At 36.9% G+C, this 14,992-nt stretch overlaps 2 protein-coding genes across 2 annotated transcripts; one reads left to right on the forward strand and one right to left on the reverse strand.

Annotated features, from left to right (window-relative positions):
- The first annotated feature begins 170 nt into the window (after positions 1-170).
- On the forward strand, positions 171-7,921 carry LOC145483436 (ribosomal RNA large subunit methyltransferase E-like). Its single transcript, XM_081461943.1, has 9 exons — positions 171-265; positions 982-1,045; positions 2,050-2,179; positions 3,374-3,421; positions 3,954-3,992; positions 4,815-4,929; positions 5,208-5,262; positions 6,212-6,305; positions 7,193-7,921. The coding sequence occupies exons 1-9, from the start codon at positions 210-212 to the stop codon at positions 7,306-7,308; spliced, it is 717 nt and encodes a 238-aa protein (XP_081318069.1). The 5' UTR covers positions 171-209; the 3' UTR covers positions 7,309-7,921.
- An 85-nt stretch (positions 7,922-8,006) lies between these two features.
- Positions 8,007-14,826, reverse strand: LOC145483435 (ubiquitin thioesterase OTUB1-like). The gene is made up of 8 exons (XM_081461942.1): positions 14,790-14,826; positions 12,495-12,550; positions 12,019-12,117; positions 11,340-11,458; positions 10,559-10,643; positions 9,522-9,578; positions 9,164-9,301; positions 8,007-8,347 (listed from the first exon to the last, which is right to left on the reverse strand). The coding sequence occupies exons 1-8, from the start codon at positions 14,812-14,814 to the stop codon at positions 8,138-8,140; spliced, it is 789 nt and encodes a 262-aa protein (XP_081318068.1). The 5' UTR covers positions 14,815-14,826; the 3' UTR covers positions 8,007-8,137.
- Positions 14,827-14,992: the final 166 nt, after the last annotated feature.

Consider the following 14,992-nt stretch of genomic DNA (forward strand, 5'->3'; position numbering starts at 1 on the left):
ATTTCACGTTAAAAATCAAGAAACATTTTTCTACCTCTCCTAAGCACATTTGAGTTTTGCGGGTCTGATGGGCCGGCTTTAGCCGAAAATATCTCTTTTCATTGGCTAAAAACAGAATGATTGGCATTCGGACTGGTTCAAGCAAACCATATATGGGAACGATGGCGTGATTTCGGTCAGCGGGTTTTCTTTCAAAAATAGAACTTCCAATGATTCGAACTAGCGGTGTTGTTCAAATTTTGCGGAAAAGATTTGGATTTACAAGGTATTTTTCCTTTTTTTAATTTGTCTCTTGGGTTTAAATGGACGAAAATAACGCGTTCAGCCTTAAGCTTAAATTAACATCGTAAAATGGCAGTGACATCTAGTAAAACAGGAGCTCCACGTGGTGGTCAATTTTGTAGCGTGTACTCCGTGTACTAAAATGTCAAATCACCATTAATAATATTATTGCAATTTTAGAGAAGTTAAATAAGCTTATAGTATTCAGTACAATTTGTTTGCAAGGAGTATGATTTGAAAATACAACTTAGCTATAAAAACTGCGAACTGAAAAGTTGATCTAAAATCTTCCCATCTTGCGAATTATTTATTGTTGTTAAACTATCAGTACACATGAATACGCCATGTTTAAGTTTAGCTCACTTATATACTACTACAGAAGTACCCTTTTGATCCGAACATCATAAGGCCACTGAAATCTCGTCGTATTTATGACAGGCAAAAAGGAATTTGCCCGAATTTTGTTTAATTTTGTTGACAGATGTAGCCAGATGACACATGCAGGGTTTTTTCCAAGTGATGTGTTTTTCACCACATATGCAACTACGACTCTGTGTTTGCAGATGAAACATTGCAAGTTAGATGATGTACAAAACATTTCTGTTCATAGTGGTAGTGCACAGATCTAAATGACATTTTAGTGCTGTTTTACAACTACAACAACCAATTCTTACACTTTGTAATTCTGTATCTTTGCAGAATACCTGCAAGGTCTGCTACTAAGGGAAGCAATCGGCCAAGATGGATCAAGAGACAACAAACAGTAAGAAAACAGTTTTAGTAATAATTTGGTCTCTCCTTACAATGTCATTTTCAAAGATTGTTACTGTCCGACCAACACAAGTAAATTTTTCTCAGTAATGTTTGAAACCTTCAAACTGCCTTAAAAATTTAAATTTAGACTGTAACAGTAGTAATTGAAGGCAATTATAGTTGCCTGAATACTAAAGCATAAGAAAAAAAATAATATGCCCATGGCTATTTAAATTATTAATAACTACAATCTCGGTCAAAAGAAGATGTGGCATAAAAAAGCTGATATTTTTATCACTACATGTTACAAATTATCATGTATTGAGCTCCCCTCCCCCCCCCCCTTCCCACAATGTTGCCGTGGACCAGTGCGATTGAAATGCCACCAGTACAGCCCATAGAGATCAAAGTTGAATGGGGTAAGGGGGTAAAGGGGAGGGATTATGTTATGCGTGACTGAAAAACCTTACTCTCTCTCTACAGCCCACAACAATTTTGACCAGGATTGTAGGTACTAGGTAAACCTGGGATTCTGCATAGAGTCAGTGGTGTAAATGAGGAAAGGTTGCTATTCCCTTTTGGAAGAACTTGTAATAATCTAGTTGTTTGTCCTCATTTCTTTTACTCTATTTAACAAACTGACGTCAGTTTTTCTTGCGTCTATCCTGTTATTGATCATGACTTTCGTCATAACAATGTCAAAGTAGCTGTGGATCCACAAAGCGATATCTGAGTGGATCTGCAGACTACTTTGACAATGTTATGACAAAATTTATTGTCAATAACAGGAAAGGTGCATTAAAAACTGACATCAGTTTGTTTTTTTACTACAACAAATTGTCAAATTGTCCGCTCTTGCTTGTTGACGCATTGCATAAATTATAAATTCATGTGTCTGTCCGCTTATTGACGATAAAAATTAGCCAATGAGCAAGCGGGAATTTCTGCAGTTATCGTAAAAACTCTTTTAGCTGTCCTTACGATTGATTCTGGTTGAATTTTGATACAATGCAGGATTTTTATGTGAAGAAAGCTCATGAAGACAACTATCGTTGTCGTAGCGCCTATAAACTGATTGAGTTGGATGACAAGTTCCATTTCCTTCGACCTGGAAGAGTTATAATTGACTGTGGTGCAAGCCCAGGTAACAAATAAATAACGAGCTTTCTCATTATTTTCTTTTCTTTTTTCACCAGTACCAATGATCAAAGGAGATAAAGTAAAGGCACATGAACATGCCATGGGAGGCGCAGTGGCCTCATGGTTAGTGCGCTCTTCTCCGGATCGAGCTGTCCAGGTTTGAGCCCTGGCCGGGGACATTGTGTTGTGTTCTTGGGCAAGACACTTTACTCTCACAGTGCCTCTCTCCACCCAGGTGTATAAATGGGTACTGGCAAACTTAATGCTGGGGGTAACCCTGTGATGGACTAGCATCCCATCCAGGGGGGAGTAGAAATACTCCTAGTCGCTTCATGCTACAGAAACCGGGATAAGCTCCGGCCTGATGGGCCACTTGGCTCGTATGTAGACTTTACTTACTTACTCACATGAACATGCTACAAAAAGAATAAAAAAAAGAAAATTGTAAACAACAGTATGGTTACCATAGTATATGTGCTAGTAAAAGACCTTATTTTAAAATAATTAGTAAGATTAGCTTAGTAAAGAGTTATTAAAAGCCTTTTCCTTAAATGAAAATAATAGCGACATGATGATAAATGCAAATGCAGCCATAACAATCTTGGAAAAAAGACCTGAAAATTTTTTCAGGTCTTTTCTTTAGTAGTGTTATGGCTGCATTTGCATTTATCATGTCTACATTTAATAATTTATTGCTTCTGTTGGACATCTATTACTATAAAAAATAGTAGCATCTGATGGCTGGCAAAGAATTCTCAAGATGTTCCTGCAGTAAGTATATGATCAGTAATTGCCCACAGGTCTGGAGATATAAGTATCACCTTCAGTATTGGCCACCTTCTGAGGCTGCATGAAAGGTTGATAACAGGGCTGTCAAGTTGCCCACTGCTGTTTAAAATCACCATCTCCTCAATCTTGGCTGGTCATTCAGCTGGGCTGTTTGTCTTGTTCTGTAAAAGGTGACAATAAAGGCACCTGCTTCAAAATTTTGTGACACCCTTTAATCACTCACTCACTCATCCCCATCTCGTGGTCCCTGGTAATCTTTCAGCCTCTGCCTGGACTGAGCCAAGCTCTGTGAGGTCTGCTGTCACAGTTCTTGGCCAGGTAGTCTTTGGCCTTCCTCCACGCCGCTTGAGGGTGACCTTAGGGATGGTGTTGTTTCCCTGTAATAATATGCTATATTGTTTTTGGATAGGTTCTTGGACCCAAGTGGCTGTAGACAGAGTGTTAACACAGAAAACTGGTTGGTACTTTAGCAGACTCTTGTTACTTGGTGGAATAATAAAAATAATATTTTAAAGACTTGCATGATCTACTCTATGACGGGTGATTTTTTAAATTGAATTTTTTAAATTAAATTTTTTAATTTTCAATTCAAATCCTACATTATAAAAACACTGTAGTTTGCATATTTATGAATTTTGAGGTCTGTAATGAAGAAACCAATACATAAAAATGCACATACAGTGAAACCTGTATTAAGCAACCCCATGTTAAGCGGACACCCTCTATTAAGTGGACACCAGCTGAAGACCCAAAATTTTCTTCCCACATTTACTGTAAAATAAACCTGCATTCATAATAGTTAATAATAAACTATTATTGCATAACACATTAGAACCTGTTTTGAACAGACACCCTGTATCAAGTGGACACTAGTGAAGGTCCCAAGGGTGTCCGCTAAATACAGGTTTCACTGTATGATGGAAATCTTGTGTAAATGCAGTGTATCCTTCGGGGCATATATTCTGTGTCTTATTTTGAATTCTTTACAGATTATTGGGATGGCCTTGTCATTGCTGTGGATTTACTAGGTATTGATTTGAAATGATATAGAGGATATTTCATGATATGAATTTTATCTTCGAGGTTCAACTCGATATTGAGATATTGAGTTGAAGACAAGATGATAAAATTCGTATCCACAAGCAGGCATGTAATATTCTGTTTATTGTATGAACATACTAATGACGACGTTTTTGACAATTTTCTGAAGATTTCTGACTACTCTCCAAAGATTTCCGAAGATTCTCCAAAATTGTTCCGAAGGCCAGACGAGCGCTTCCGAACATTTTCAGAACATTTCTGAAGATTAACGAAGATTGCCGAAGATGACTGAAGAAGATACAAAGATGTTTCGATCATAGATCAACAAATTTAAGTGTAATTAAAGGGACAAGAGAAATATGTTATAAAAAAGGAATGATATCTTCACAGTGTGAAAGATAAAAATAGTATCTTCACTGCACGCAATGAAGATATGATTTTTTAGTAAAAGGAAAAATCCTGGTATTTCACTGGTGGTTATATAATAATATTATTATAACACTACTATGGGATGTAAGATATTTAACCGACAAGGAGTTGTTTATGATCATCTCATATCCAACAAGAGCAAATTATTGGTATAATAACCTTATTTTTTTACCATTGCAAAACAAAATATTTCCCTTAAGCAGGCATCTATTGAGTTTTAGTGTAAATCTACGAGCGTTCTACCATGAATGCCATTCGCCCATTGGCTACACTACACACTATCACTATCAGTCTTGCTATCTCAAATCACCTCAGTCTTGCTATCTCAATTCTTTGATCATCTTATGTTTCCTTTTTTTTCGTCATTTCCTTTTTTACAGAAATTGATGATATTCATGGAGCAACTATTCTATCAAGATGCGACTTTACAAGTGCTACTACACAGAGACAGATCCTCTCAATATTGCCTCCTGCTGGTGCTGATGTTATTATGAGGTACAACAGTTTTTAAGGAAAATGTTAGCATCACCAACATCATCAAGGCTGTGCTCTAGGAGTGCCTGGGTGCCACAGGGGACTAACTTTTGCCTTTGGGTAACTGGAAAAACTTACTTTTTTCACACAAGTTTTGTGCTGGGCACCCAGGATTTCATGGTTAGCAACCTTTGGGCTCCTCATAATTTTTCCTAGACCACAACCTTGATCATCTTGTTTTCTAGAAGCCTTGAAATATTGTTTTTGTTAACTTGGCATTGTGTTTGTTTATTTTTCAGTGATATGGCTCCAAATGCAAGTGGAAACCACACAATGAGTCATGAAGCCATCTTGGTTAGTCTAATGCACATATCACTGGCTTTTCCATGCAGTTGAACCCCAGGCCAAGACTGGTGATGGGAAATTTTTATGAGGCAATGTCCCCGGATTTACATATTCTTACACAGACATTCTCCCCTAATTCCATATCTAATCCCCTTCTTCTTTGTCCTGACCATAAATGTTGCTTGGCCCATCACTGGTTGCCTTATAAGCAGCAGTTTGCTGTTACCTCTTTTTACACCTCAGTGAAAATGGCACAGTGATAAGGGGTGGACCATTATTTTGAGGGGAGTGGGGTTGGGGAATTTCCTCACCCCCTCCCTCCCCAAAAAAATTCCTGCACGGCAAAAACTGCTGACAAAAAAATTGTGAAGACATTGATGATCATCGCAGTTATGTACGCAAAAGCAGTGGTGAAATGAAAGCCTGGAAAAAGGGGAGCCATGGGGAAAAAATTGAGCAAGTCCTTTGCTACTATCCAGGTTGATTCCTGATGTTAAAAAAATTCTTGCACAAGCTATTGCTCACCAAAAAAAAAATCATGCACAATCTAAAGGTGAGAAAAAAAATTTCATTCCCCAGAAAAGTGCCCCTCCCCTCAAAAAATAATGGTGCATCCATAATAAATTGTTTTGCGTGATTAAGAGTGCATTCCTTTGGGGTGATCTGGATCATGATCAGTGATCCAAGATCACTCGGATCATAGTGCATCAAAGGAACCGATGAATCCATGACCAGAGTGGATTAATCGGTTTCTTTGATGCACCATGATCCGAGTGATCTTGGATCACTGATCCTTATCCAGATCACCCCAAAGGAACACACTCAAAGTTGTGATGTATAGACCACAACACAGTGACCCTTGTCAGATGTCTGTCCTGGCCTGTGGCACTAATCATCACTTACTACATCTCCCACAAACTAAAGTAAACCTAACTTGACTTGTATGTTTGATGCACAGAGCCTCTGTGAGTCAGCCCTGGATTTTGGGAAATCTGTTTTGAAGCCTGGTGGGATTTTCCTTTGCAAACTCTGGGATGGCTATGGCACACAAGGTACGTGTAAAAATGAATTCTTACGATGTTCACAAAGTTTTTAATGGTCTAATTATGTTTTCTACAAAGAATGATAGCTAATTGAAAGTACATTTATTTGACACTCCTAAAGCTAACACAAAGTCAGATTGTACCTTATTTAAAACACAGTATGGTTAGCTCTCCTGTTGGTAGTAATAAATTCGGAAATACCTAATGAAATATATCTCTCAGTTAAATTTGTACACGTGTAGGTTCTCATAATCAGCCAGCCATCCTTTGTACGGAACTATAAACCTCAAAATACTCCTTACAGTAAGCTGTTTATGACTACAAGAGGAAACCTGTATTAAGCAACCAAATTTACTTGACAAGATGGCTGGTAGTTTATGGGTAGTACAAGTCTTTGGGGGCAATCACAGGCTTCAACAGAAATGATTTGAGTTAGTACATGGGGCACTTATGTTGTCTTAAGGACTGAAGAAAAGGTGCTTAAAAAGAAGAAAGGGGTACTTATTCTTGTTGTCCTTACCTAAACACCTAAGTCAACATGGACATCTTTCATATAGATAAGAGGTGAAACAGCTGTTATTGTAGTGCATAGCAGTTTAACATACAAACAAGGTGACTGGGTTAATCTGCTTCAATGACTAGTTGAACCTCATTCTTTGTTCATGTGCTTTCTCAACCAAAGACTATAATAATCATCCCAGACTCAGCTGCAATAACAGCTACATTTTTGTATTAATCCCTCACGTAAAAGTATCAGCTGGGACACATGGAAGACCAGGTGTTTTGTAATGCAGAGATGATATGAAAGGCAGAAAAACAATGGATGGTCTTATTGTACTCGGATGGTGCTGGAATTGAATATTTATCTTTGACTGATATGACTTCTGATTTTTCAGATTTTATCAAGACACTAGAGGGAAATTTCAGTAAAGTTAGGAAATGTAAACCTCAAGCAAGCAGAAAAGAATCAGCTGAGATCTACCTTTATGCTGAGAGCTTTAAGAAATCTTGATAATAAATTAATCTGTTACACTCTTGAGTGTAGGTTTTCATAACAGATACATGCTGTGTAGCATTTAAAGAAAATAATTAAGCTCTGAAAATTATGGCTCAAGATGGTGGCTGAAGGACCTCAGTGCAGAGCAAGTCACCATTCTTTAAGTAACATTATCAAGAATCAATGAGAAATAATCACTACAATTACAGGGAAAGCCTGAAAAAAATATTTCCTACCTCATTTAAACCCACTTGCTGAGAATTAAAGGCATAAGCTCAGTTGCGACTTTTATGTTTCATTTCTTGGATTTATCACTACTGATAATAACTCCCTCTGGAAAGACTCCCTTCCCAAGTGCAAATGCCAACAACCCTCCGCAATTTAAGCCCATGCTGATAGGTGTGTATTTAGATTTTGTTCTTGGTGAAAGATGTAACTTGTGATTATTAATCACTAGAAAACATTATAAAGCCATGAATACCCGTGAAAGTTTTGGGAGAAAACACACTGTGAAAACACACTTACAAGGCTTGTGTTCCCACAGCATTCCTTGTTCTCCTAAACTCCCACTTGTGTTTCGGTGAGTTCAAAAACACACTTAAATAATTGCAATAATTATGTTTTCTATTTCAAAAGAGAGCTTTAGTTTGCAGTATTCTTCTATGTGCCTACAACAAAACTTTGACTCTTGCTTCAGAAATGTGTATGACAAGTTTCAAACATAACAACTATTTTTATTCCCAAATCTGTACAAACCATTTTTAATGTATTCTAAATAAATATGCTACAGTTAACTCAAATTCAGTCAAAGCAATAAAAAATATATTTTTTTGAAAAAGTTATGTCAGAGTTGTTTTTGGTACAATATGTCATAATGTCCAGGCCGGTACAGTAAATTGACCAAAGGCCTTGAGCCATCTTCAGGAAAGTCGTGCTGATTGACAGACTGATTTCCACCTCTGTCCATGTACACCACACGGACACATACACCTAGTGCGTCAGTCAGTGCTATGATATGAATCTGGTCACTTTCTTTGGCCATAGGCTCAACTTCCTGATGAGAAAAATATGAGAATTTCATGTAAGTCCACTCATGTCGATGTTCAGGTGGAATATCTCAACTGACACTGACTTTCTCCCACATATTTTGATTTGTTACAATCATGTACCAATGGACCAATTTTGATATATTAAAACTCAACAAACTCTGTAGTTATTCCCCAAAGCCTACTGAGGTCTATTGTCTTAGGCTGAATTTTAATATATCAAAATTGATCTATTGTACCCTAGTGTAAAATGAAAGCTTCCTATAGGCTAATGTGGTTTGTTTATTAGTTACTTGTCACGTTTTCTTTATTTGTTATGTTTAAAAATGTCTCGGTGACACAACTGGGTAATATGGACACTTAAGCATGTCTCTTGAAAAAGAGCTCAAGAAATTTATTGGACTGGAAATAAAGTATTCTGATGGTTTATTTTGGATGGAGTTTGTTGCAGGAGTAAAGCTGGTTAACATCTGAAATGGGGAATTAATGGGGCTTAATGGCCCCTCAAACTTGCATGCAAAAATCTGTCAGATGACAAGCCCCTTCAAAATAAGCTCACCAAGGAAATGAGCTCAATAACATTATTTGTCATGGTTCTACTATTTGATCCTTTGTTAGATGTCTTTATCAAGCCGATTTACTGTACAAATTAATTTTCCAGTACAAGAGAAGGAACATTTTTGGCACTTCTAGCATAAAATGTTTCACATAAAAATTGATATCACCTGCCAATATAGTGTTGTTATTCTATCACTTATTACAAGTCAGAACAACTTTGATTTTCTTGCTCTAGACAGGTCATTAAAATTAGAAATAAATTTCACCTGGCTGCGGAATTCTTGTACCGTTCTTCCTCCTTCAATAAAGTTCTCAAAAAAATCAGCCTTTTTCTGAAGTTGTGCAGATGTTAACAGTCGTAGATATACAACAATATAATTTGAAATACCCTCATCTTGAAAAGTCTGAAAGAGAAGAAAAACAACCACATTTATCTTGAAATAATAATTAAATTTATGTTATTCAAATTATATTATAAAGACAATTAAAAAATCCCTCACAATTAACTTAAACAGGAGTTTTAAAACCTCCAGTTACCTGATGACCACACATTAGAGTGACTAAGATTGATGACAAGTACTACAAATAACGCTCCAGGTTACTATGTTCTTCTCAGATCCTCACCTTTAATAATTGCTCAACAGACTGATTTTTTCCAACAGATTCAATTGCTTCCATAAACTGTCATTCAAGCAAAGCAAAATCAGTTAGCTTTTAATAACTAGAATACCTAGTCATTTCATAAAATTTATGTATAAATGTAAACATTGTTTCAGAAGGTAACCAATTTTTTTTGGAAGTTAATTCAATATTCTAGTGCTTGAAATTCAGCTGCAACCTCTAGTTGGTAACTTCCAAGAACAAAAATCCTCTGGAACTCAAGATTTATTTACCAACCCATTCATGTTTCTCTTCTTGGTCACATTCTTTGTTGTTACCACATTTTCATCAAATGTGTTTGACTTGCCTTTGTGGGAATACAAAGAGGACTTTCATCTACATTTACTTATTAAAATCACCTTGCAAAACTCAGCTTTTGTTCTTTTTAATGGCTTCCACCCAGAGGGTGAAAGTCATCACCACCTTGTTATGACAAATTGTCCACTTGCTTAGACCACGCTCCATTGTACATATATAATACCCTGGTTTCTGTAGCATGAAACAACTAGCAGAGTTGCTTCCTTCCACCACACCCCTGCCCCCAAAAAGATGGAATGCTCATCCATTACTGGTGACTAGTCAGTAGTTTGTGAGGTTGCCCTAATAGTTTTTCAATACCCATTTATATACCTGGGTAGAGAGAGGAACCGTGGGAGTAAGCATGTTTAAAACACGAAATGTGGAAATGTTGAAATGGAACTTCAGGTAAGAGTGAATGTGGGATATGGGTGTCTGTAAGGGTTAATCCTTACAACTACTGAGAGCCAACCACTGTCGATTCAGTGATACTTTGGCTAACCAGAATGCTATTAAGACTAACCATAGTGCCATTTCATGTTTTCAACATGCCCTGAGGGTAAAGTGTCTTGCTCAAGAACACATCATAGTGAGTCCCTGTACAGGTCACCCAGTCTGTTTTGAATGTGCTTACCATTCCACAACCATCTCTTCTACTACATTGATATAGAATAAATGTAAAAGTAAATTAAAATAGAACTTACAACTTGATGAAAGTCCTCTATTGTAAAAGATGGAAATCCAAGAGAGACAAGTTCATCTTTACTTTGCGAGGCTAGAGTTTTAAACCTGTAATAAAGGTAACAAAAGTTTTTGGAATTTTGGGTAAAAAGCCTCCGAGCAATGTCAGAATTTTGATATATTGAAGATGGGCTATTGGGTATGTAACTGCACGATGAGCATTTAATTACCAATCTACCACGTGGCAAAAAATTTTGGCGGGAGTTTAATTTTGCGGATCAGTGGTTTTGTGCATTTTACAGGAAGTAATTTTTGCTGTTGAGAAAGGCTGCTTTTTGTAGCTGGGTATTAATTTTTGCAATTTTCAGGAAGTCGCTTTAATTGGATTTACAATATATATGAATGAATGAATGAATGCTTTATTTAACGTGGATATACGCTTAGCTTATATATAATATATATATAATTTATTAGATATATATAATATATATTTTTATTGGACTACAATTGATGAGTGAAACAACATGAAGAGATGTAAAACACAGCAATGCATGTCAATCTATTACAATGACCTCTTGCTCAAGAGTGATTGATTACTCTGGCAATGAATCACTGATGCATATCCATTGAGTTTTGTTTCTGAGCGAAGGAGACATTTGAAATAAGCAGCACCAAGATTCTTCATGTGATGTTTGTATGTATAATTTCGCCAGTGGTGTCAATTTTTGCGGAGAAAATTAACAAAAATTTACTGGCAAGGAAAAATTCAATCTTATAAAATATGTCTGTCTACTTTTGGAATACCTGTCATATTCTAACTGATTACCAATCAGTTCTTCAAGGTATGCAAATCCAAAAGCCCTGTAGAAGCAATTGCCATCACCTCTAGTCTTCCTAACATGTGAGTAGTTTAAGCTTAGGTCCTAAAAAATAAAAATAAAAGTAAGGGACATTATGCATTGCACGTAAAGCCTTAACTGTACAGTACACAGCATTCAGTACCAAATAACTTGACTGAAGGATTGCTTGAAAGACAAAACTAAAAAAAGACAAGGATAATTTCCTTCCTACACTAGCACAAGTCATAACCAGTTTGCTAATCCTATTATTTTGCCAAAAGCACAGGGCTATCCTACAAACCTTTGTACCGGGAGGTTTCTGCCCCGAGGTCCAACCCCTTACCCATTTTAACAGAAAAGGTAATCCTCTCATATAACCTTTTGTTGAAAAAAAGGTATCCCTTTCACATACCTACTTAAGAACACTGCATCCCTTTTCTAAGCCCTTGGAATGAAGTTAATGAACAATGCTATGGGCAAACATCAAGCATTTCCAACAGAAGTGTTACCCAAAAAACAGGTTTCATTTATTCAGTTTCTGTTCACATTATATCCAAATGAAAGATTTCCCTACCCTTTAATATGCCTCAAGTTGTGAAATCTCTACCCTTTCAGTTACCTGGAGGCCAAAAAGGTCTACATACCTTTATTTTGGTTTGGTATACAAAATCATCAATAGCGTATTCCTTTTGTAAACAGGTTATGTCCAGTTTCTCACTTACAAGTTGATTATTTTCTGCTATCTGGTATCAAAAGAGTAAAATGTCAAGTTACAAGTTTCTATAAGCTGAAAATAAGCAGGGCTGAAGTAAGATTGACAATTTTAACCAGGGAAATATCCTTATGCTTTGCTCTTGGGTAAGGTACACTACTAGAGCTGTTCTTCTTGCAGTTTAGGCCACATGCAGAAATGAGTAATAAAAGATTGTTAATGAAACTTGAGAAACCACTAAGGGAGGAATGAAAGTGCATCACCCAGTAGTTTTAAAATTCATGCTACAGAAACAGCTTCATGATAGAATTAAACCTGAGTGCAAAATAGTGTTTTTGAAAAGGAATAAAAAAGAATTAGAAACTGAAATGATATTCCCTTTTTCATTTTAAATTCAGACAACAATACCTCTTTCTGAATGTTGTCAACTTGAGCTATAATGGCATCATCATAGTTCCCCGCAACTGCAAACAAAAAAAAAAGGATATGGATTTAACCTCTTAAACTCTAAATCGTTTGCATTTAACAACAGTCCACAAGGAGTTTGGCAAACTAAAATTTTATAGTCAAACAATCTATGAAGCACAAAGTAGATCGATAATAACACTCCAGGTTATGCCTAAAGGGTGGGAGGGTAGAAAGGTAAAAGAAAGCTATTAGCTGCAAGCAAAGAACAAATGAGTGACAAAACATGACAAACCACGTAATACATAATCTATAGATGATATTGTGCAACAATTAACCCCTCTCACTGAGTTGACGATGTAATCAAATGGAAAAATGAACAGCACTATCCAGAAAGTTAGCACGGTCCACAAAGGTGATAAGCTATTGCTCTATCATAGACAGCAGCAAGTGTGGTTTCACATAGAAAATGAGGCTAATAGCCACTTGACTACTATAGTCCTAGCACCCAGGAGTTTGAATGTTATTGCTATGTATATCATATTTTTCCTATTGGTTTTTCAATTAGTGTGATACCTAATCACCTTTACCAACTGAATAAAGATGATAATGATATTACCATATCGAGAGTTGACCATAAACAGGCTAACTGGAAAACAAGTTTAACTCAGGCCTACCATACCCTGCAAGACAAAGATTCCCTACTCTTTCTGGTTAGTGAGAGGTGAGAAGCTCTGCTCGCAACTGTTCAATCATTTGATCAGCCACCGTTAACAACCAGGGATTAATAAATTATAAAAACTGTCTCTCTGCGAGACTACCAACAATATCTGCTGCCTTGTGATTCACTACAAAATTGCAGGCAACACTGCACTGACATGGGTTCATCACATAGGCATCAAATTCAAACCTTTTGTCCAATGAACAACTGGCAATCCTTTGATCTTTTGCTGTTTGCACAGTTCCAGAAACATGCTGCACAAACTTTTCTTTGTCAAAGGAGCATATTGGGAGAGTTGATAGTTTGTTTAGCTGCAGCAAACCTATGTTTCGCAAGGCATCCACTCTACTGCATGGTCTAGAATGAAGCCAATTTTAGTTTACTTCATCGGTTTCTTTGTTGCTCAGTTTTTTTTTATAGAACTTTACAAAATTTCTGTAGTTTCTCTAACAAATAAGCATTGGAAAAGTCAGAATTCAAGTAATTTGACAAAAATACAAGTAAAAATTTGATTGCCGGTAAACATTTCCCATGACAAACCATAGCACATCAGACATGCTGACATAGTTTGCACATGCACAATAGGAAATTGAGAGATTACGAGCAGAAGTTCCACATCATCTCTCACCAAGCAGAAAGAGAAGAGAATCTCTGTCTTGCTGGTTAGGCCAACCAGAGTGCTTGAGCTCTTCAGGCTCACTTGTGTGTTATTCTGCTGACCAGGGAAGTACAATTTCCAGGTAAAAGTGCACCTGAAGCTATGGAATTTATAATTGTTGGTTACTTTTCTATTAGAAACCTTGACTGGCTAAATGAGGACATAGAGCATACACTTTATGAGCTTAAAACACCCGCTTAAGTAACAATGCTGCCAACAGAATTTGTGTTAGAATTCGCCATTTCCACATCCCCTATAATACACCTCATTTGCCCCCCAAAATTCTGCATAACCTTTGTTTCCCATTTCTCCTGGGTATTAGAGTCATCCCAAGAGAAACTGAAGACAATGCTTATGCAAAATTTTGAGGGGCAAACAGGGTGTATTATGGGGGATGTGGACATGGCGAATGAGTGTACTGATAATACTCAGGGGAAGGTTGTAAGCTTCTCCAACATCATCATCGTCATCATCATCATGATCTTTATTAATTTGATAAAGTCGATTAGGCATCACCAGCTGTTAAACCAAAACAGCTGGCGGCGTAATTGCAGCCATCTCAGCTGGAAGGTTATATTTCCAGTCTCTGGCATCTACCTTGAATTAACTTCGAAATAATTACACATTCCAGCTGCTGATATTTACTCACCGATATGCATTAAGTTTACGTATATGTCAAAAATATGAAAATCTTCCGCCAACGAATAAAAACCGAACGATTGTTCAAATTTCGCCAGGGAATTTTAATTTCCCGTGTTAATTTTCCGGCGTTAAGAGACACGACAAAGAAGGGAATTAAAACAGCCAAGTGAAGCTGGGTTATCCAAGTCACTGATAATAATACTTATATAGTATTTAAGTCAAATCACCAAGTAAAAGAACAATTACACAAGCCACTAGTTGACGCTAGTTCCCTTACCGTCTGAGTACTCTGAGGCCGCCATCTTACCTAAATGACTGGGTAGCCAAGCCTCCTTGTTTCATGACGAGTGACTTTACCCCCTGACCACAAGACGAGGAAAGACTGCTGGAAATTTATAGTTCTTGCTAGAGTTTGGGAACTATTATAGTCAGCAATTTCGTCATTTTATTTGTCTATATATCCAAAATTTTACGTAGCCG

This window comes from Orbicella franksi, chromosome 4 (genome assembly GCF_964199315.1).
Source record: "Orbicella franksi chromosome 4, jaOrbFran1.1, whole genome shotgun sequence".
Classification (NCBI taxonomy): Eukaryota; Metazoa; Cnidaria; class Anthozoa; order Scleractinia; family Merulinidae; genus Orbicella; species Orbicella franksi.